This window comes from Heliangelus exortis, chromosome 1, assembly GCF_036169615.1.
Source record: "Heliangelus exortis chromosome 1, bHelExo1.hap1, whole genome shotgun sequence".
Classification (NCBI taxonomy): domain Eukaryota; kingdom Metazoa; phylum Chordata; class Aves; order Apodiformes; family Trochilidae; genus Heliangelus; species Heliangelus exortis.
Genome location: NC_092422.1, coordinates 170,750,088 through 170,772,171, shown reverse-complemented (window position 1 = coordinate 170,772,171; position 22,084 = coordinate 170,750,088). Strand labels below are relative to the sequence as shown.

General features: G+C 37.2%; 1 protein-coding gene across 4 annotated transcripts in view; it reads left to right on the top strand.

Annotated features, from left to right (window-relative positions):
• The first annotated feature begins 3,333 nt into the window (after positions 1-3,333).
• The window catches only part of IMMP2L (inner mitochondrial membrane peptidase subunit 2), a 432,733-nt gene continuing 413,982 nt past the window's right edge, over positions 3,334-22,084 (top strand). For 2 of the 4 annotated variants that reach the window (XR_011723918.1, XM_071733641.1), the window contains exons 1-3: positions 3,334-3,478; positions 12,734-12,871; positions 19,056-19,159. Coding sequence is in view for 3 of the 4 variants with exons in the window: in XM_071733641.1 (XP_071589742.1) it covers positions 12,737-12,871; positions 19,056-19,159 (239 nt within the window). In the remaining variant the exon portion in view is untranslated. The remainder of the gene's footprint in view (positions 3,479-12,733; positions 12,872-19,055; positions 19,160-22,084) is intronic. The other 2 variants (XM_071733640.1, XM_071733639.1) reach the window with 1 other exon arrangement.

Below are 22,084 nucleotides of genomic sequence, written 5' to 3'. Positions count from 1 at the left end.
TGAACCCTTTGACAGTGCTGAAATAATGTACTTAATGTAAAACCAAAGTAACTTTTCTGCTTTACACTAAGCCTTTAATAACCAGGAATCTACAATGGTTGCTCTACATTTGTTTATTGCTACTAATGTTTGTAACCTTGTCACTTAAAAGGAAGATATGGGTTTACACATTACACATAAGAACTGAATGCTGTTAGTTACAGTTAATTAGGCGTGAAGAGACTATCAAGCTGTAAATTATTAATAATTTCCAAACACATAGGAGCCATGTAGCCTGGTAGCTCAGCCAGTCCAGTATTGCTATGGCTAGCAGTGGAAAATCAGCTTCATACTGACTGCAAATTCTCAGGCCTTGCTGAACTTGTTTTAGCAGGTCTGCAGCTCTGCTTTAGCTTTTTGGTTTTAATTTATAGCAGCCATTTTCTAACGATCAGGTGGTTATCATTAGGAGGTGCTAGGTGCCTAGTCATGTAATAAAACGGAGATGTGTAATAATAAAATAACACTGCAGATGCCGTGACCATTTCCCCCCCCCCAGCACAATAGCAGGTTTCAGATTTTATGGCCCTCATTCTGCCACACCACTCATTGCTGCCCTGGGGCCCAGCTGGATGACAGGAATTTGTTCTTCTGCAATACCCATGCAAGCAAACAGCCTCCCTGATCGCCTGCCCATGCCCTTCTGTCACAGCACCTTTTCTTTCCTCTCAGGCTGCTAGACCCAATATTCTCCTCCAAAAAACACCTCTCCAAAGCAGTGCACTTAACACCACCCAAACATTCACTCCTTTACCAGGTGGGAGGAAGATAAACCGGCCTTAAATACCTACTAACAGTTGCATTTGCGAATGTATGGCACTTGATTATTAACACAGAGCAGGTCTGAGGCATCCTCTATAGATTTCCCACACTCACAAAATAAAACTAAGCTAAGGGAAAGTGAATGTGCTTTTAGCATAAAGCTTGCCGCAGTCTGCTGAGAGTCTTTCAAAGGATGATGCTGTGGTACAAAAGTTTTATGGATTGCCAAGAATGCTTTAATAGTGCTCTCAGCTGAGAAGCAATTGAAGAGGCGGGTGAAAAGGGCATACTTTTTCTTTATTCCAGCCACTGATGCATCAAAGCATGGAGGCAGCAAAACATTTTCAGTAGCTATTTGTTAAGAGTTGAAAGCAAAATAAACTGTTCTCTACTTCTAGGTAGCAATGTAACTGCAGTAGGAATACTTGTTAAAAAAAAAAGAAAAATGAAACAGTAGGAACATTGGTAATGCATCATTTGCAGCTGGCAACTGTAGGATCAGCCTTATTAAGTATAATTTGATCTACAAACAAATGAAGAATAAGAATGGCTATTTCCTGCTAGTTGTTTAGCAAATGTATAATTTCAAAATGAAGAAACCTGTTAGTAACCCACCATTTGATCTTGAGAGGTTTACAGCAGAAGTCTTTAGTCACAGAAATGTTTCAGCCTAAGAGCTTTGGTGGGAAACATTTTATATTGTCCCCTTCTAGTGCTTGGAAATACAGATGAACATTCCACGTGATGCTTCTAAATGTTACAATTTATATAACATTGTGTTTTGCAGTAGTATTTTGGGAGAGGTTGTGAAGCTTCCCCAGTTAAATTTTTCCATTAGGTGAAAAAACAGTGGGACTGGCTGATCAGAGAGGTTGTGGAGTCCCCTTTTCTGGAGGAATTCAAAACCTGTCTGGATGCAGTCCTGTGCAATGTGCAGGTGATCCTGCTTTAGCAAGGGGTTTGGACTAGACGATCTCCAGAGGTTCCTTCAAACTCCAAGATTCTGTGATATTGTGGATGATGAAGACTGTGAACACCAGCAGTGAAATGCTCTATTTGCTTTATTATTGTAGAATCTTACAATGAGTGCACAACTCATGATAAAGAAATAATACATACTCAGCTACACAGTTAGTAAGAACTTCTGATTCTCAAGGTAATGCTTATTTAAAAACATGCCAAGGAAAAATAAAAGAATGAAATATGGTAACCATGAGTGGTTCACACTAGACATCAAATATTTTGGCATTGCATTGTTATATCTGCAAACAAAATCACATTAAAGCTAATTCTGGTTTGTCTGTTTTTTTGTGCAAATTTTTTAAGCACTAAAAGCTGAAAAGCTGAAAGCTTCAGATTTGACAAGGGGCTGGGCATGTTGTGTTTGGAACAGTGTGGAACATTTTACAGACTATGTATACATAACTTGAGAACTTTGTACTCAAAAATGGTCTTAAGAGTGTGTCTTCCAATTGAGTTAATTAACATGTACACTATCGTATTGCTGACATAGTTGTTTCCTGTCTCCAAAACTGTGGAAGCAGTATTTTACCTTTGCAAAATGAGTCAACTATGCATTCATACTTTCATAGCTGACCTTCAAAGTCAAGATAATTGAAAGTATAAACAGAAACTATTTTATATTTGAATGTAAAACCAGCATTTTAATAATAAATCAGAAATAACTGCCTGGATGGAGTCAAATAGAGATATCATCTTATATTACCTGGTGGAAATCATCTCCCAGCATTTAGTTAGTGACTCCTTGAGCCATGGGTAGTTTTTAGGTGCATAAGCCCTACTGGATTTCTCTGCTATTTATTCTTGAAGGTACATGAACTATCTGGAAAATCTTCCCACTACACATTACACTGGCACCTGCACTGGTTACAGCAGCTGATAAAAACCACCAAACACCGTGACTGTAAAATCACGGTCAAATATATTAACTTGGACTAAACAGGAGGAAACAATCTCCTTTTGTAACATCAGGTTGGGAAGTACAATGCAGCCGGTTCCGACGTGCATCTGGCACGGCCGCCATCAAAGCAGACAAAATAAAGTACGCAGTAGGAATCCCACGAGCTAAACAAAAATCCTGTGTTTCCCTGTGTGGTTTATAATAGATACATATCTGCTTTTTACTCAATATTTTAAAATTTTCAGTATTAAACATTTGTTTTTATTCATTTGCTAAAAGCAGCCACAAATGTAGAGTCCTTGTGTGTTTTTTTCTCCCATCATCACCGAAGGAAATCGCACCTGCTGCCCTCCAACAGCCTCAAATTTCCTGGCACTCCCACGCGAACTGCAAATACGCAGTTTAAACCTGAAGATGACACCAAGCACATGCTCTGCTGCCTGACACACACAGGCCGCACAGCCGGCGCAGCACAGCACCGAACACATCGGACCTGAAGGCTCGGTCTGAGCCCCTGCAGCTTCGCTACACGGCCACTGCCCATACACCCTTCCGGGGGAGCGCGGCGACTTGACTTGACTTGACTTGACCCGACCCGACCCGACCCAACCCCGTCCAGGCCCGGGGCCGCCTCACGCCGCGCCCATCGCCGCCGCAGCCGTTGGGCCACGTGACGGCTGGCGCGCGGCGACGGCGCTGTCGCTGCTACCGGCCCGACCCACCCCGCCCCCACCGCGCTGCTGAAGGGCGGAAAGGGTAAGCGGGGCGGGGGCGGGAGGAGCCACGGAATCCGGGCGGGCGGGCTCAGGGCGCGGAGAGTACAGACGGGGAGATGGGGGGGGGGAGAGGGGGGGGAAAGGAGACGAAGTCTCTCTGTGTAGGAAGGAGCGGGGACGGCCCTGCGGAGTTGGGTCTGGGGGCGGGGAATGAGGGGCGGTACCCAGCGCGTCTGTCCTGCCCCTTGCCCCTCCTTCCGCGGGTGGAACGGGCGGAACCACCCGGTGTGGGCGGGGAGGGGGAGAGGGGGCGAAGGGGAGGGGGAAGGGAGAAGGGGGAAGAGAGAAGAAGGGAGAAGGGAGAAGAAGGGAGAAGGGACTCGGGCCGGTCCCGTCCCGTCCCCGTGGCCTCCGCTCAGGTTCCGGAGCTGCTCCTCCCGCGGATGCTGGGGGGGGGCTCGGTGAGGGAAGGGCGCCTGGAAGTGCGGTGGTTGTGGACTGGAGCCGCCGCTTGTGGACTGCCCGGTAGCAGCCGTGTGTTCCTCAGCTGCCCCGGGGCTCTGCCACGCAGGGGTCTCGTGTAGAAGCAATCTTAACACGCTGCACGGTGTAGGGTTCTTCCCTTTTTACTTCCTCATTTTCATTCCCGAGATATGAATTTGCCTGTGGGAAGGGATTGTATTAAATGGAAGCGGCAAAGCTAACAGTGTGAAGCACTGCTCTTCTCTCTATATTCTGACCTGGTGATGATTAAAGGCAGAAGGTCATGGCCACACTGCAGGGTGGCAGTGAAGCATTCTGAACAGAATTTGCTTGTGTAGGAGGGAACAAGAGACTTGAACGTGACTTCCCCGGTTCACTTGAAATTTCTGGGAAAGCAGGATGCTATCCACTATTCCTGGTTCTGGGCTGGGTCTGATCAGCATTTTATCACATTGCTATCAGATCTGTGAGAACCACAGCTAATAGGAATTCTTTAGTATCCCTGCTGAGTGGCTTTCCTGTTACCCTGCTTACTGGAAATTTGAGAGGTAAATTATTTTGGTTTATGATGATATATTTTAAAAAGGCTGCTTTGCCAAGCCTGATTGTCCTTCAATATGTTCTTAGTTCAATGCTTCTCTGTGTAAGGGCCACAATGCTGTAGCTGAAGATTCAGCCAGTTCCTAGAGATGTCTCTGTGGTCTTCTTACATTTCTGAAGTATGAGAAAAGCTTAGAAAAACTGCAGCTGAACACCAAGTAGACTCTAACTTCATGATAACTTTTAATTACCCAATATTCCATTGTGATTTTTTTTTCATATCAGATTATTGCTTTTCCATTGAGCTGGAATTAATTGACTACATTGAGATACTAAAAAATGAGACGGGTGATGTGGGAAAGCTGCCTCACATCTCTCTTGATAGCTTCTTATACCATTATACCAGCACTTTTTTTTTTTTTTTTCTTTCATGTTCTCCCCAAAAAGCATAAGTTCACACATAGGTGTTCATTGTTTAGTTAGGAAGAAAATAGCAATTAATTGTCAACAAAATATGTTCAGGCAAGTCTCAGGGATTTTCAGGTTAATTCGAATAATTTATCCAAAAGGCTTTTGAATTAAACTTTGTTATTCCAATATGCAGATTTGTAACTAAATCCACATGCATTTTGTAAAGAATGTGACATTTTTAATTACTAGGGATGTTTCCTAGGATACATGACTTTAAAAATTATAGGTTCTTCTTTAGTCTTAGAAAGGGGAATTGCCCCTTGGGTAATGTTTCTTCTGCTTTGTGAAAAAATTAACAACCTGTGCCAGGGATGAACTAATCTACCAATACTGAAATAACTTTCTGACTTTCCAATGTAGTTATGGATGCTTTTACTGGTCGATTTCAATAGAATTATTAATCATGTATTCTCACAGTATTTGGATTTAGTTGTTTTGTTGATGCTGAGACCTGAGACCCTTACATGGCAGCTGAAGGTGTCAGAAGTCCCACACTCAGAATCAATATGGTGGGGAATGGTTATTGCAGGGTGTGCCGGGTGCCTTCTTACGAAGTCCCACAGTGACCTCTAACGTTCAAGGATAAAACCCGAGTTGTGAAAAGGAAGGAAGTTACTTTGGAACGCACGGGTTTGCGTATTTGTACATTGAGCTTGCTAATATGCCACAGATGGTTGATTGTAAGCAGTTGGTTAGTAGGGTCATGCTGCTGGGTTTCGTGGGAATATTATTTTGGGGACTCGGTTCTAATTCCCCCTGTTTTTAGCAAGTATCCACAAAGCCTTTCTCACAGAGTTGTGGGAGCAGCTTTTGAAAAGCACACTGAAAATGGAAAATAACGTTCAAATATTAAATATGTTATCCCTATTCTTCCTTTTGGAGTTATTTGTTCATACCATAATAATTATTGTCAGTTATTATTCTGTCCTTATACACTGAATGCGGCGTAATTACATTCTTGAAAGATTAGTAGCTGAGAAGCTTGTTTCTTACAGTTATTAATTTGATTTTTCATTAGGCTTGAAAAAAGTTTCATGTGTCATAATAACCTTACTTGTTTTTAATTCAAATCCAAAAACTTCTAGCAGTGTTTGTTTCTGACAATATGCATGTTTTGAATATTCATGTTTTGATTATGTTTGTATTCTTAGGCCAGTTATTTAATATTACATGTCTACCTAATGTTACATATTTTGGTTGAAACTGAATATTCTTTTTTTATTGTTTTTATTTAAGTTTGATTCTGTATAACCACAATAACAGTTTCATGGTACTTAGAAGAATCCAGAGAGATGACTACATAAATGTGCAAATGATGTAAAAAATCCAAGGTTATGTTACTGTTTACTGTAAATATAATTTGCAAATTTAGTGAGTTTGGAAGAAACACCTCATTTATGCAGTCTACTTGAGACCAAAACATAACAGCAGCTAGTAGTTTTTTGCAAAGTTTACTTGAAATCAATTTATAAAATTAACTTACTTCGTGTGCATTGAATCTTTAAGCTGAAAGGCAACACAAAATTTTCGACTGCAAGAAGGTAAATACGTGTTATGCTGTTCTCTTAAGTGCGTTCCAAAATTGGTGTAATTTAGTACTTTCCTTTATGTACGTTGTATATAAATGATCATTAGTTTCTGTGAAGATACAAAAACATGAGTAAAATCAATTTTTGTATCTTTTGAGAATTGGCAGTCTGCCCATCACCTGTACTTGCAGACTTTGCATTACATTTAAAGTTTAAACGCTCTGAAAAGGTCTAATTTAGAACAATTACTGATTTTTTTTTTTTTTTTTTTTTTTTTTATTCCTTTAAGGGGGAGGATATCATGATACTCATAGAAAAGTGATTGCATTGCTGTTGCTTTTCTTGGTTGCATACATGTGTAAAATGGAATCCCGAATAATGTGTCAGAACTGAGGGGTGGCTGGTTACTCTGCACACAGATCTAGTTACTTTAATGGCTAAGAGTAACTTTTATCTACAGCTGCAGATTCTTCTGTGTTTGTTATTGAAGAGTGAAATGTTTTGTTTGAAACTACAGGCATTTCTGTGAGGGTAAAATTCACGTCCACAAGACACAAAATTAATTTATAAGAGTGAGCAATATTAATTTCTTTCCAGTTACAGCCAACGGGTGGACTGAGCCTCTGTATATGAGATGGAACCTAGTCATAAGATACAGTGGCATTAATTTAGATGAAGAATCAGTTTCACATTGAACTGTAACAATTCTGTGACAGATTAGGGTGCTGATTGTTGTGGTTGAAGCTTTTATTTTTTTTATGTGGTTTGTAAGCTCGGAGTTCATTGTGTTGATCTGTTTTTGTCTGCTTCTGGGAACTTATATGCACGTTGTAGCTTTGAGAAGATTAAAAACCTGGATTTTTATTTTTCCTTTTCTCTACTTTGGTATACTGGAAAAATACTACATATTTCATAGTGATTGCAGTTATTGCATGAAAATTGTAGTTGCTTTGTTTCAAACTAAGGCATAAGGAAATAGTATATGACGGAGTTGAAGCTAACAAAATCTGCTCCTTTGGGTTTGAAACAGGGAAAACATCGAAGTATCAGGACACAGTGACCAACCTATGGGGAACAGAACAGCAGAGCATTACAGAGCATGCATGTGTAACGAGTGAAAATGCTGATCAGGTTAGGATTTGCTGCTTCAGTAGTACAACACTCATTTCCATGACCTGTGACATTTCCAAACTTGCAATAGGACCACATTCTTTAATGACTGCGTGCTGGGGAATACAGGGAGTATAATATGATAGGGGAATACTGTGAGGAAAACCTGAGAGTGTAAATACATGAATGGGATAGAAATTTTACCACTGTTGTGCAATAATACCAGAAAGAAGTTGTCTTTATTGAAGGATAAATTAGATCTCCCTCTGGGACCAAATAGTTTGATTTTTTTATTTCTTCATTTAATCTGCTTTGATTATTTTTAACTGAGAACTTACGTGGACTAATCTGTTTTGTTTCTTCTGTGGCATTCATCACCATCATATCTGTGTGCATTAGCCTGTACTTGGATAAATTTATGTGGATTAAATTAACCTACTGAACTACATACTTGTAACCTTTTAAAAATTACAGTAATATGAAAGTTACTGAAATTTACAACTAAAGTGTGAAATGAGGGTCAGTAGTTCACTCTAGCTTTGTATCATGGAAGATTGGAAGAAAAGCACATGCTAAAAAGATCACATGAATTCTGATAGTGAGCAGCATCAGAGTTGTTAGACCATGTATAACCTTCCATAGCTTAAAACAAAAGCTTTTGTTCTCAATTTTATATTTCATAGTGCACAATGGAATTGGACTCATTCGTGTATTTTTATATTTTCTGTTATGAAAGTCTTCCTTGTTTTCAAACCACAAACTCCTGAATTCTAGCGTGATGCCATTGATTTGTAAGGAAATGTATATTGGGATTCACAGATATGGTTATTTCCATGGACAATGGAACTGCATATAGTATAGTTACTAATCTCTGAACTAGATCAAATGGTTCATTTCAAACTAAGATAGAAGTCTGATCTGGGTAGTTGTTTTCCATTTAGGCTTTAAGTCTCTCCTTGCTGTTCTCTCACATACCTTGTTGTAGAAGCTCATCAGGGGCCATTTTATTTCCTTTGCGGATGACTGCTAATGCCTTGTTTTTATAGCTTTTTTTCCTGTCATACTTCTGTGGGTAATTTTTAAGTGTGTAGATTTGCAAATATATTGTAACCTGGGGCTTTCTCAATGTTACTTGATGAGTTTCTGCAGGCTGTTTGATAAACAGTGTCTTCTAATGTGCAGGCAAGTGTAAGAAAAAGCCAAACATTTTATACATAAAGAGCTATCTAAATATCATCTCTGCTCCATATGTTGTAGTGCCCACAAGAGGCTCATTATAATCCCTGGACCTTTTGTGCACCAAATACTTCAGTCCAGATAATGCTGAGCTCCATCTGCCTTGATCTCTGAGCTGCACAATGTGAAATTCTTAATGCTTTGACCTGCTATATGCTAGCATTTTTGATCTTGCATTTTTCTTGTCCATGTTGCCATTTTAAACAAGTTTTCAAGGTTGTTGCTTTGAAGGTTGGTGTTTTTTTGTTGTTGCTTTTAAAAACATGTTTAATTTTGTTGCAGTGTCTTTGAAGTGCCAGGATTTGTTGATTTTATTCAAAGTGTCACTCACTGGGCAGAGATCCAGAAGTGTATGGTGGAAAATTTTTTTTTTTCAGCCAAGAAACCTTTGCTTGCTCCACTGACATACATCTAAACCTGCTGTATATTTAGCTGACAGCATAAGACAGGCATAGCACTAGATTTCAGTTACTCTGAAAATATGATGCTCCTAAAGTTGACATATGCTTCAGAAATCTCATAAATTTTATGTACCAGAGTCTTCCAATCAGTTATCATTAAGCATTGGTACTTCACAGAGATCCTACTTTTAGAAAGCACTTGTACCAGCTGGTAGTTACTGACTGTTTACTTGGATGAATTTGCAAATTTAAAGTAGTATATATGATTCCCATCTTTTATTGTTTGTCTATTAGGAAATTATGTTAGGTCTTTCAGACTTGTTAGCATATCTTTATATGCCTGTGAAATGATTAGCTGCTTGTCCTTAGCATTTTTGTTGGCTGTTACTAAACAACACTTATTCAGATTCTGTGTAACTAGATTTAAAACTGTAAAAAATTGATTATCCATTGTGTTCTCCTTTTAAAAATAAGTAAAATTCAAAGGAGCATTAGAAGTAGCTTTTTAACCTCAGGTTCTAAAAATGAAGTAGATAAGAGACCTGGAAATACTGAATATCAAACTTGCTAGAATTTGTAATTCACTCACTCTGAACACTGGACATAAAATATTTTTATATGTAAATGATGGACACGTGAGATTTATGAATTTTTAAATTAACACATTCATTAATTTGATATAGAAAGAATTAAATAGATATATATCTATAATGCAATATAAATATAAAATGCATGTAAATTAGAAAAAACATATTCTAAATATAAAATTTATCTATAATATAGAAAAATGTATCAAATTGAAATATTAAAAAGTTATGGCAATATTTGATTCAGTAATTTTCACAAATTTTCTCAACCTGAATTTGTTTTCTAAGAAAATAGTTAAATAGAGCACATTAAGATTATAAAATATGTCTAAGAAGATAATATTATCTCCAGGAGTGGCAGTTATCTAATGTTTTCTTATATACTACAACAGAAAATAATTAAAAAAAATATATATATTGTAAGGATCTTTGCTGTGTCTACCCTTTACTACCCTAAATTCTTTCATGCAACCACAGTAAATGCTTATAATTTTCTTTACCTTTTCTCTTAAGACTTCCTGAGTATAAGAAAAGAAAACCTGCACATTTTAATCAAACTGTATTTATCAGTTGAGGATGGTTCATTCATGTGCAGGGTTAACAGCAGAAGATATTGCTGCAAACTGTTTGCAGTAGGAGATTACTTTTACCAGTACTGTTGCCAGCAGGAGATAATGCTGCAAACCTTTCTGCTGCCTCATTCAAGCTCTTCCCCTGTGGCAATGAAATACAACTTGAAGGAAGCCTCTGCTGCTGGTAGAGTAATGGGCAGCATTCCTTCTGCTCTCACTTGGATGATGAACTGTTGTGTTAGCAGCTCCATGGCAACTCTGCATGTTTATAAACTTACCTATGGGAACTGCTTGTCTGGTTTTTGGAGGGGGAAAGTTAAGAAATAGACCTGTCAAAAAATATGCATGCTGTTTAGTGAGAATATTTAGTGATATGAAATTACTTTTTAGAGTTGTGTTAAATTTTTTTTTTTTTGTTATGTGGAAGGACTCAAGGTTGAAGATGGATTTGGTTTTAAGTAGTTCTTCTCAAATTGCATAAAATGGCTGTGCAAACGTTTTCTATCTTTGGGAAGAAGGGCTCCTAGAGTACAGTAGAGTAACCTAACTCAGTGTGTGTCCTGGGAAAGGCTGTCCTTGACTGTGGGAGGTGGGGAACCAGGAAACTTTGAGGATGCAGCTTGTGACTGGAAATGAAGGCTTCCTCTTGGTGTGGCTGAAAGGTAAAACCAGTGGTTTCATCACTTACCTAGCAGAGGAGGGAAGGAAAACTCAGGGCAAGCAGAAAATTCTTCAGCACAGCAGCTGTTGCAAATCTGTTGCTTGTAGGGATGCTTTTGGTTTTCCCCCTCATCTTTATTCCTACTGTGCCTTTTGGTACTGCATGTGTCCAAAATGACAAAAGTAGGACCTGAATTCCCAGTGTTGTCCACAGACACGTAATACTCTCAGTGTTGCCTTGGCCAAATGATGTGCTGAGAATGTAGTGTTTTGTCTTAACTGTTTTAACCTGGCTGCTAGATCCTTTGTCACTATTAATTAACTTGTAGTTCCAGGAGCATATGGTGAGTCTCCTGTGGATTGTCTGACCAATTACTTTGATTCAGATACTAGATTTTTCCTGTATATATCAGCAAGGAGCTTTTTCGTTTCTAACAAGATCTGTCAATGGATTTAGGAGGGATGTGGTGAACATTCATGCTTCATTATTAATGAAGAATAGGTTTCACTGTGAGGAGTTAAAAGAATAAGTAAATTTGTCAGATTATTTTGGTTGAAAAATAATGCTGTTTTCTTGAATATAAACACACCAAAAGACTCAAAAGTTCAGGGCATGCTGTTTCCTCCTACTACTGTGTGTTGGAGTTAGAATGGGATAGAGGGAGCAGGGACTCTACAAACTGATCTTGTGGGGGGTCTAGCAGGGATTCATTGGGTGGAAACAACAGTTTTAATTGGATTTGCCAATAGGTGAAGGGCAGCGTTTCCCATAATGAAACTGAAGTTATGTAAAATAGTCTTGTACCTTTGCATCTTTACCTGAATATAAAACTTGCTTTTCAGATCTATAACTAATGTGATCAAGGAGTTTAAGTTTCACTGTACTTTGTAGTTATTTTTCAAGAATATTCATTGGTTGGGGATAAATAAATAGATGGGAGATAGCATAATAACTGGTGAGTTGGAGTATTGTTACTTAGTTCCCCTGTCTACCAACATGTTTTTAACTTTCTGGGGTGGTAGTGAACAGGGAGTCATTGTGTTACTGTGGGTCCCTGTGATATACATCACAATTTGAATCGATCTTATATGTTTGCAGTTACCACAAGTATGGAAATGATGCATTTGTGCATTATGGCATGTGCAAGTATTTAATAAAGAAATGATAGTGTGTTGCAGATAGTCAGCTTTACCTTACATAACACAGTCCATCTGTGGGGGTCACTAATTAATAATTGTCAGTATAGGGAGAGAAAAATATTTACAGAATTTTTGTTGTAAACTCCAACTGAATGCTCTGTAATAGAGTATTTTAATCTAGGTGATTCCCTCCCCTCCCCCCAAATACAAAATTTTATTGTGTCTGGTTATATCAGTTTGTTTCTTAGCTGAACTGTTATCAAGTCATTTTTATCAAGCACTTTTGCTAGCAGAGGATCACAATTAATAGTCAGATTAATGAAAGGCTAAATGTCAAGTATCAAGCTCTCTTCTGTAGAGTAGACTTTTACATTCTGTTTCAGATTTCTGTTTTTTCATTCTCCTAAGCATTTTAATTTTTTTTTTTTCAGTGCAGATGTGGGAACACTCTAACAGATAATACAATTAATTTGTTCTTAATTGCTTCTTGTGATGCTACAAAATTTTTGTTACTTATTATTTTTATAATAAAAACTTTTTTCTCCCATTTCCTTCATCTTTTTCAGATCATGGCACAGACTCAAGGTTTGGGGAGGAGATACATTAGAGCCTTCTTTAAAGGTTTCTTTGTTGCTGTTCCAGTAACTGTGACTTTCCTGGATAGAGTTGCCTGTGTAGCAAGGGTGGAAGGTGCATCAATGCAGGTACTGCTGGTACTATTTCTTTTGTCTGTCAGTAAATGAAAAAGTCAGTGTCCACTGAACGTAGCAAGGTGGAATTTTTTCTCAGTTGTTATTAAAGGAACACAACATGTTAGGTGTAGTATAAGTTACCATTGCCCTTTTTGTGGATGCTATTCTGAATGTCATTGGTGACCAGTGAAAGGTAGGAGGATCTCAGGGTTTGCAGTTACAGAGCCAGAAACTTGCTCTAGAAAGGAGGAGGGGAGTGTGTAACTGGGAAAAAAATTTAATTCTCTTTTTACTATCTTCAGACAGGAGATTTTCAAATATATATCACAGCATCCAGATAAGTATAAAACCAGCCAGAATGCAATTCCATCGTTTTCCATCTCCCCATTTTTTGTGTCTGTTGGGACCTAGAGCCACATTCAAGATTCAGATGAACCTTGGATTTTAAAGTTTTGGGGGGTTGGGTTTTGTTTGTTTGTTTTTTTGCATCATTATTATTATTATTATTATTATTATTATTATTATTATTATTAATTTTTTTATTTTTATTTTTTTATTTTTATTACTACTATTGAGCATGCCCTGAGCTTTGGTCTTTTCCACCTCTGGCATAATGTACTGATTGACATCCATTCTTGTTTGGGTAGTTTCATCTCAGTAGCTGAGCTGCAATTTTCTAAATTTCCCTACTCTAATAGTCAATTGAGCCACTCTGCTCAAGACCTCAGTTTTCTGTTTCCTTTGAAGTTGGAGTCTCTGGTGTTAGGGAGTGCTCTGGTATTGTTCTGTAATATTGCCTCTGTACTTACTTGAAGATCATACAGGTGACTGTTTTCTGTGGAAGATTTGAAAAACATTACAAGTCTTCAAACAAAAATTATTCAACCTGACAAAGTCACTCTTTGTAGTGGCCAGGGAAAGCAATACATATTTAGTGGGGGCTTAAAATCTAAAGAGTTTCCTTGATGTTGACTAAACATTCCCTCTATAGAGTGAAACAACAGTAACTTGAAAACTGACATTTCTAATTTTACTGACATCTTTTTGTCTATAAAATTATCTCTGCTTTTATTCTGGACTGTAGCACTGAAATAAAAGTTTGCTTTCAACTTCTATGCCTCTGGATGTTTTCAGGATACAAAAACCTCCTTCCTAATTCTTTAATAAGATACTCATTTCCTTGCCAGGATTTATTGAACACCTAACTAAGTCTGACAGAGACATAATTCTAAGGAATATATCCATCTTTTGCAGAGTAGCTTGAAGGACTGCTGGCCATTGCATTGCAATTTCATCTCTTCACTGTGTTTTCTGAAGACTGATCTATGTTGAATGTTTCTAAAAGTTCTGGGTATGAGGGAGAGTGAAGTTCAGTCAGCATGTAGTCACATATCCATCAATTGCTTGCTTCCAATGATATCTTACTGTCTCAGTTTGAAGATATCATGGTATGATTCCTAAGAATTTGTTTGTAATAGACCCCTAAACATCTAGCTGGCATTGTTTACTCATCATTGTGTCTCCTGCTGAGCCTGAAATTAAAAGTTCTGACAAGAAGAAAGTAATAAATCTCTCCATGTCATTGCTGCTTTCCTATGCTTGCTCTCTGTTCTGCTCTCTCCCTACCCTCTATTTTGCTTTTGGGCCAGCCTTAATGCTGCTTCATAGCTACTGATGATGCTTTTGACACCCTGGCAAGCATGCTGCATGAAGATTCTAATGAAAGTACAATTTTTTTTTCTTTTTGTATTTATTCCCAGTCAGTTAAGACAGACTTAATGCATTTCATTGTCTCAAGCAGTTTCAGTGTTTCTATAGTGCTTGCAGCTACCTGTCATAATCCTTTCACTTGTGCTGACTTCAAGTATAAATGAGTATTAACACTAACCTATAAAGAACAGTGAACTATTGTAGTTTATGATTTCAAACAGCTTTATAATTGTTTTATTATCATATTTTTCTTTCAGAATTACTGGGTTTTTCAAATCCTCATATGAGATACTTTTTGTTGCTTAGGATTTTACAGATTAATAATTGTTAATGGTGGATTTCCAGTGAGTTGTAAATTCAACTTGTAATATGATAATATGATTTCTGATGATGGCTGTTGTTTTTTGTTTTTTTTTTTTTTTTTTTTTTTTTTTACTTCACTTGTAATGCTGGATGTACATTTAACATATCATATTTTAAACCATAGATTATATGGGCATCATTTTTTTTTCTATTGAGTTTCATTGCTTGTGTGGTATTACGGACTCTTCACACATAATGATGTGTAAAAGGGATCTCCCTCCCCTCCTGCCTCATATTTATAAACTTGTAAATTCATAAAATCAAATGGACTGTTTTCAAGTGAGATGGAAGATGATAAGAGTCTGTGCAACTTCATATACAAGTTTTGTTGTAAACAGTTTAATACCAAGGATCACAGCAAGTAGCACACATGCTTCAGCAGCAAACATTATTGAATGTCCTATTCCATTATGCATAATAGCAGTTGTAATTATTCTGTGGCAGTTTCTTCTAACTTTATTATTAGGATTACTGTACCTAAGTCTATGAGCTCATGTGAATATTCTTTCTGTTCCCCAAGCTATAAGCAAATAAGTTGTGACCTTCTGGTATTCACTAGCAGCATAACAACTATCAAGTTAATCATTATTTATAGTTAAAGGGCATGCTTTTACTCTCCTACTTACAGAATCTCTTGTCCTTCGAGGCTTTGTTGTATGGCTGGGGATCTCAATTTGCATGCTTTTAGCATTAGATTAGTTAGTAATTGGAAACAGTGAATGTTTTGTGACTTCTGCACCACACTTCTAAATTAAGACCTGTGTGTCTCATTTGTAGCAGGCTATTATGCCAAGAACCTGGGCAAACAAGTTATAATGTTTCAAGCTAGAGGAAGGAAGAAACCCGTGTATTATTTTGTTCTTTATTAAAATGAAGAGCCCCCTGTGAGCCTATTTGTTGAATACTTTTTCATAAGATGTGTTTTTTGTTTTTCTAGACCTATAACCTCACTACTAGTAAAAAAGTCATGGGGAGTAGGTTATTTCTGAACACATGGCATTATGCTTTACTTTCTGTCAAGGAATCCCAATTTATGTTATTTACATTAGAAAAAAGCTTGCTGAAAGATGTTAATTTTTTAACAGAAGACTTAAAATGTTGATGTAAATTAAAGTTGTTTACTTCTAGATTTCCTCACATTTCTTCTACCAAAATATTTTTATCTGTGCATTTTGAATATGTCAGTGTTGCTTTGCATGAAAGAAAAAAATTATTCTACATTGTTGAATTGCTCTTAAGCATAATTCTAATGTGTAATGAGCTGGGTATCGACTCTGTGTAGAAGACACACAAACAATATATTGTTAAAAATAGCAAGCATTATAATATTGCTTTTGGAGTACTTGAAATAAAAAGTAGAAGCATGTTTAAATTCTAAAGCATTTCCATTGTTGAAATACAAAAAAGCTGTAGGAGTAAATTGGGATAATGCAACTAGTGCAATACTATTATTACTTGGTATATTTCTCTGTAAGATGAAGTTGATACAAATTTAGTTGCAAAAAGTTTGTGAACTCAGTATAAATCTTTTCTTAGTATCAGCTATGGGATACATTATCTCTTGGAACAATGGACTTAAAATTGCCATTTGTTTTGACTTTCTGTTTTGGCCCTTGAAGGTAGATACTTTCAAGTACCAAGTAGTTTACTGTATTAGAATATACCATGTGTATGATTTCTGTCTTGTAAGATCTGCATTTTTCCCTAATCTGTAGTACCTTTCCTAACATCTGGCCCATATGTGCCTGCCATTGAGTATGTCTGTGAACTGTTTGTGAATTTGTATGTAAAGAATTTGTATGTAAAGATCTTTGTGAAGGTGGAAAATAATTCTGCAAAATCCTGATAAAAATATTGCCTTGTTAGCTTCTAGTTTTCATATGTGTGGTTCTTTCAATGTATAAGCTCTACCAAATAAAATAATGAGTGTTAATGTACTTATGATTTGGACCATATATCTGTGGATGTTAATGTGATCTTTGATCCACAGACTTGAGTAGAAATTTGCCCTTAATCCACAGCTCAAAATCTAACTAGCTTCATTTGCTGTTTAGCTAAACATATCATGTCTCTTCCTGCCCTATTTATTCTTTTGAACTCTTTTGAACTCTTCTTTTGAGCATACTCCTTCTGTGTATTCCTCTTAGTGAGGACCCCAGCACATTGCTTTTGTTGCACCTTAAAAGCCTAATTTTTCACAAGGCCCGTTTGCAAAAGGGTTTAATCAACTGATCTGGCTATCAAAGAAAAGACAATGGAAGAAACTGTAGTGAAGAGAAATCAGGATTTCTAAATAGCTGATAAAGTTAAAAATAAATACTAAGTATCCATCCTGGGTTGGGAGCATAGTTTTACTGAGTAAATGAAATGTAACACTGTGTAATTAGGTATGTTGAGATTGGCAGTTTTCAGTCCTATACCTGGATTGATTTGCTCATCAAAGGTACCAGTCAGTCTGGGGAGGTGAATCTCAGAAGTGAATGTCCAGTGATGGTATGTATGGAGGGATTTGTGTGCTTGACACACACACACTTGAGTGCTGTGTTCAGTTCTGGGCCCCTCACTAGGAGAAAGACACTGAGATGCTGAAGCAAGTTCAGAGAAGGGCAACTGGTGGAGGGTCTGGAGAACAAGTCCTGTACAGAGAGGTTGAGGGAACTGAGAATGTTTAGTCTGAAGAGAAGGCTGAGGGGAGACCTTACAGCTACCTGAAAGGAAGTGGGTGCTGGCCTTTTCTCTCAAGTAAATAATGGTAGCACTAGAGGAAATGGCCTGAAGTTGCACCCGGGAAGGTTTAGACTACATATCAGGAAGAATTTCTTTACTGAGAGAATAGTTAGGCATCGGAACAGGCTCCTCAGGGAGGTGGTAGAGCCACCATCCCTGGAGGTAATTAAAAACTGTGTAGATGAGACACTTCAGGACATGCTCCAGTGGGCATGGTGATACAGATACAGATAATTATATTTTATTTATTTTATTCGGGCGGGGATGCTGACAGTGGGACGTGGTGATCTCAGAAGTCTTTTCCAGCCATAAAAATTCTGTGATTTTTTTTTTATTCTGTGAGGGCAAAATTATGCGGTAAGGTGAACACTGAAAAACCCTTCTACAAAAAATAAGATTTTAGCAAATATTACAGATATCATACCAATAAATGAGGGGCTGCCTACTCTCGATACTCTGCTTTATTAAATATGTCACCTATCTCTGGAGTCTAAATTAGAGGTCATCTGCTAGGCAGCTTGGAGATAGCTGATTGTATTTGAAGAGTCTGAAAAAACATAGTGAGAAATAAGCTATCAAAAGATTTTAGAATGGATTACTCTTAAATGCTTTCTGCCTAACAAAAGGAGTATTTGTATTGAAATAACCCTTGCAAAAGCAGTGAATACAGTGTCATGGCTCCCTTCCTGGGTTAACAGAGCCAGCATTAACCAGGTATCCTGGATTTGTAATATGTAACATAGAATAATTAGTCACAGTTCTATTTACCTTCCTATACTCTGTAATAATTAATTACTTGTTCATTTTAATGTTGAGGTTAGAGAGCAGTGTAATTTCACTGCATGGTTCTGTGAGAGTTTGTGCTTCTTTGTGTCCTGTTATGGAGGGCCCATGCTTCCTGGCAGTGCCAGTATGTGCTGTAGGTGTAGGATTTGTCATCTCTCTTTGCAAAAGGTGCCTAGATTAGTTTTGTTACAAACATGTATTTCATTTTTAATGCTTTATGCCTACATAAGCAATAAGATGCCTGCTGGAAGTTTGCTTTTTTTGGGGATTAGTGTTCTTGATTTACCTTTGGTTTTAATATTAAATGATATGCAGTAAAGGCACTCAGTTCATCAGGCTTGTCCTAAGTATGTATCCTGTGTAATTTAATTTGCATGCAGTAGTGAATTGAAAAATATGCACTACAGTTTGCCATATACTAATGACATTTAAAATAGGATTTAATAAAGAAATATATTTCCCAGAATACTACAGATTCTTGGTCCTCTAATGTAAGTGGGTACCTTTTTACTGATTTCAATGGATTTCAGCTGTTGATGGAATGAGAGTTAGGTGGATAATTTATAGAGGAAATATAGATCTAAAGCAGTTATTTTTGCCCCTCTCTCAGCCTTCTTTGAATCCTGGGGGAAGACAAGCATCTGATGTAGTGCTCTTAAACCACTGGAGCATTCGAAATTATGATGTACAACGCGGGGACATTGTGTCATTGGTGTAAGTAATTTTGTATACATTTCAATACATGCTTATATAAATCTTGCATCATCAGTATTTAATATTTAATCTAAGATACTGTAAGCTTATATATGAACAAGGAACATAATATTATTAATAATGTATTATTGTTATTCCTATAATCAGTTTTGAAAACTCAGGTGTTCAAAGAATGCATTTCCAAGTTTTTACTTGAAAGGAATGCAGTGTAAGATAGCAATGTAAGATTATTTTTGAACCAAATATGCCAAGAAAATAGAGCTATGAGATAAAGAACATAAAGAAAACATTATATGGCTTAATGGAGTATACTCTTAAAGTTGTTTGGCTATGTACACATATTTAGGACAAAAATAATGTTTTAACAGTTAATTTTTTTTTTCCTGGATAAATATGGCTAATAATAAATTTTAAAATAAGATCGTGAGAGTTTATTTGTCCTCTATAAAGGACAAATGTAGCAGAAAAAAAAAAAAAGTTCTACAGTTCTAGTGGGGAGGTCTATGTATCAAGCCAAAAGGTGGCAATGTTTCGCTGTTGAAAGTATTCAAGACTAACAGGACAGAAACTCCATCTCAGCCTCAATGTAATGTAGAAATGGAATGTCAAAGTGTGCATAACTGACACAATGATAGAATAGATACTCATGCTATATGCTTGGATAGTTTAAGCTTAAGGTTTTAGTTTTGTAAGTGAAATGCACAATATGTAGATTATAACAAAACTGTCTTTGGAAGCTATATTATCTGGCTTCCTTTTTGTCATATATCTCTTCTGATTGTCCCATTTTTTTGTCTTCCTTTTCACTCTAGTGGTAATTTGTGTGACAGTTTTCACTGCAAGCTCCTAAAGTAAACTCTCTCATGTGGTTTTCTTTTGCTAGAAAGTTTAAATTTACTTTATGGTCTGTCTTGTTTGACATGCAGATTTTCTGTAAATGGTCTAGATACAAATATGAATTTATTTGTGTTTGCAACACCTAATATTGCAAAAGGACTCCAATCCAGATCATTTAATGATGGCTTGTAAAATTTGATTCTTCCTGTGTGTGCATCCCTTTGCTTAAGTCATGCTCTGGTTATTGTTTTAAACAGTGAATGTAACTGGCCAGGAATTAATACACTGAACAGAAGATGAGCATGTTGTCTGATCATAAACCAGAATGAATACTGTCATTGTTATTATACTTCTTGAGGGTTTGTGGTGCTATCTGAGCCATCTACATTATTTGCTTTCACTTTGCTGTATGAGAATGATAGCTAATGTTATAGGGCTGTAGTTTTTATGTTTTGAAAAAAAAGCCTATTACTGATGGAACTTATGTGCACCTACATGGTAGAAGTCATGTTCTGTTTATGCATTATACTGAGGTTTTTCTTAAACTTTCTGGAAGTACCCTGAATAATCAGACTTGAGAATTCAAAAAGCACTTTACTACTTCAATGGAATTTAAACAATGTAAAAATAATCTGTTGAACAGTTTTGATATGAAAATATTGAAGGATATTGCATATATCAGTAACAACTTGTAGGTTGTTTACTACTTTGTGATATGTGTTTGTTAGAAGCAGCTTTGGCCTTCTAGCTTATTGTAATGTCAAGATTTCAGTTTTGTTGGAAAGACTTTCAGAATGTAGTATTTGAATGTGATTTTGTACTCATGATATTTTTGAGAGTTAACCTTGGCTCTTACTGTGTAAACATTTTAGTATTTTTATAATTTCTGCTTTGATTGTTTACCTCTGATTTCTAGAACTCACTAGTGAATATATATATATACATATCCTATGTATATGCATGAATTTTACTCAGTGGTCCTCAGAGGAGGTGGCTGATTTAGGCAAGGCACGAACAGGGGAGTCTAGGCTCCCATCAGTTGCTCTTTTTTCTGTTCCTGTCAGAAATTCAGATGAGAATGTGTTGGTGGGACTGAGATAGGCAGATGGATATATAAGCCTTCCTTCATATCCTACTTGACTGGCTTAACAGTTATCCACTCTCTCCTCTTTGCTGAGTTGTAGTTGAAAATAGCTATGAGGTTGTGGGAGGGTGGTATTTTGCATAAAAAAAGGCTGAAGTCAAATATTCATTCACAGTAGTTTGGCCAGGGCCATCCAAGCTGTTTGCTTTCTTTATACCATCAGAAATAATGTGGTGTTCTGGATGAGTGTCGTTTCTCTCGTGACTCTTATAAGGAATTTTTGGGATCATGGCAAAGTCTAAGTATATGTCCAACAGCCAAACCTTGGAGTTCAGAGTTGAGTTAGTCTTGATGGTCATGGACACCCCAAGAAAGAGTCAATCAGCCTGTTATGCTTGTGATCCTGGTTGCTGATCCAGAAGTTTTCTCTTATCATCCAACCTAGTTCTAGCTGAAATGTAGGTTTTTGTTATTTCATAACTTTGATTACAAATGTGTTCCCTGTCCCCAGGCACTACGGGGTGCTTATGCCTGGTTAAGGTATTAAATGAAGGCAACATTTATGGAATCATATGCTGTGTGTCTCTGTCATCCCTGTCTCTGCATCTGAGGTAGCTGTCACTATGCATCACAACCACAGCTGTGAAATTAGCCACTTTGTGTGCCCACATGTGCAAATATCTGATTTTAGATAGAATATTTAGAATGTCATTAGTCCTTAAAAGTGTAACATTAGAGGCAGATGAAACTAATGGAGAGAGTAAGGTGGTAGCAAAGAATGATTTGTTTGCTTGCAGTTTAGTGTCTTACAAGTAGTTAAATCTTACCTCAACTGTTTAGAAGTTGTTTTAACTTTTTTTCCTTCTAGCTTGAACTTACTCTTATTGGTATCAGAGTTAAGAGAGTGCAATGTTACCCGTTCCGTTTTTTTGAACTCACAATTTTAAGTTGATTCTGAAGGGAAATGCTTGAGTGCTTAATTTACATACTGCTGTATTACTGGG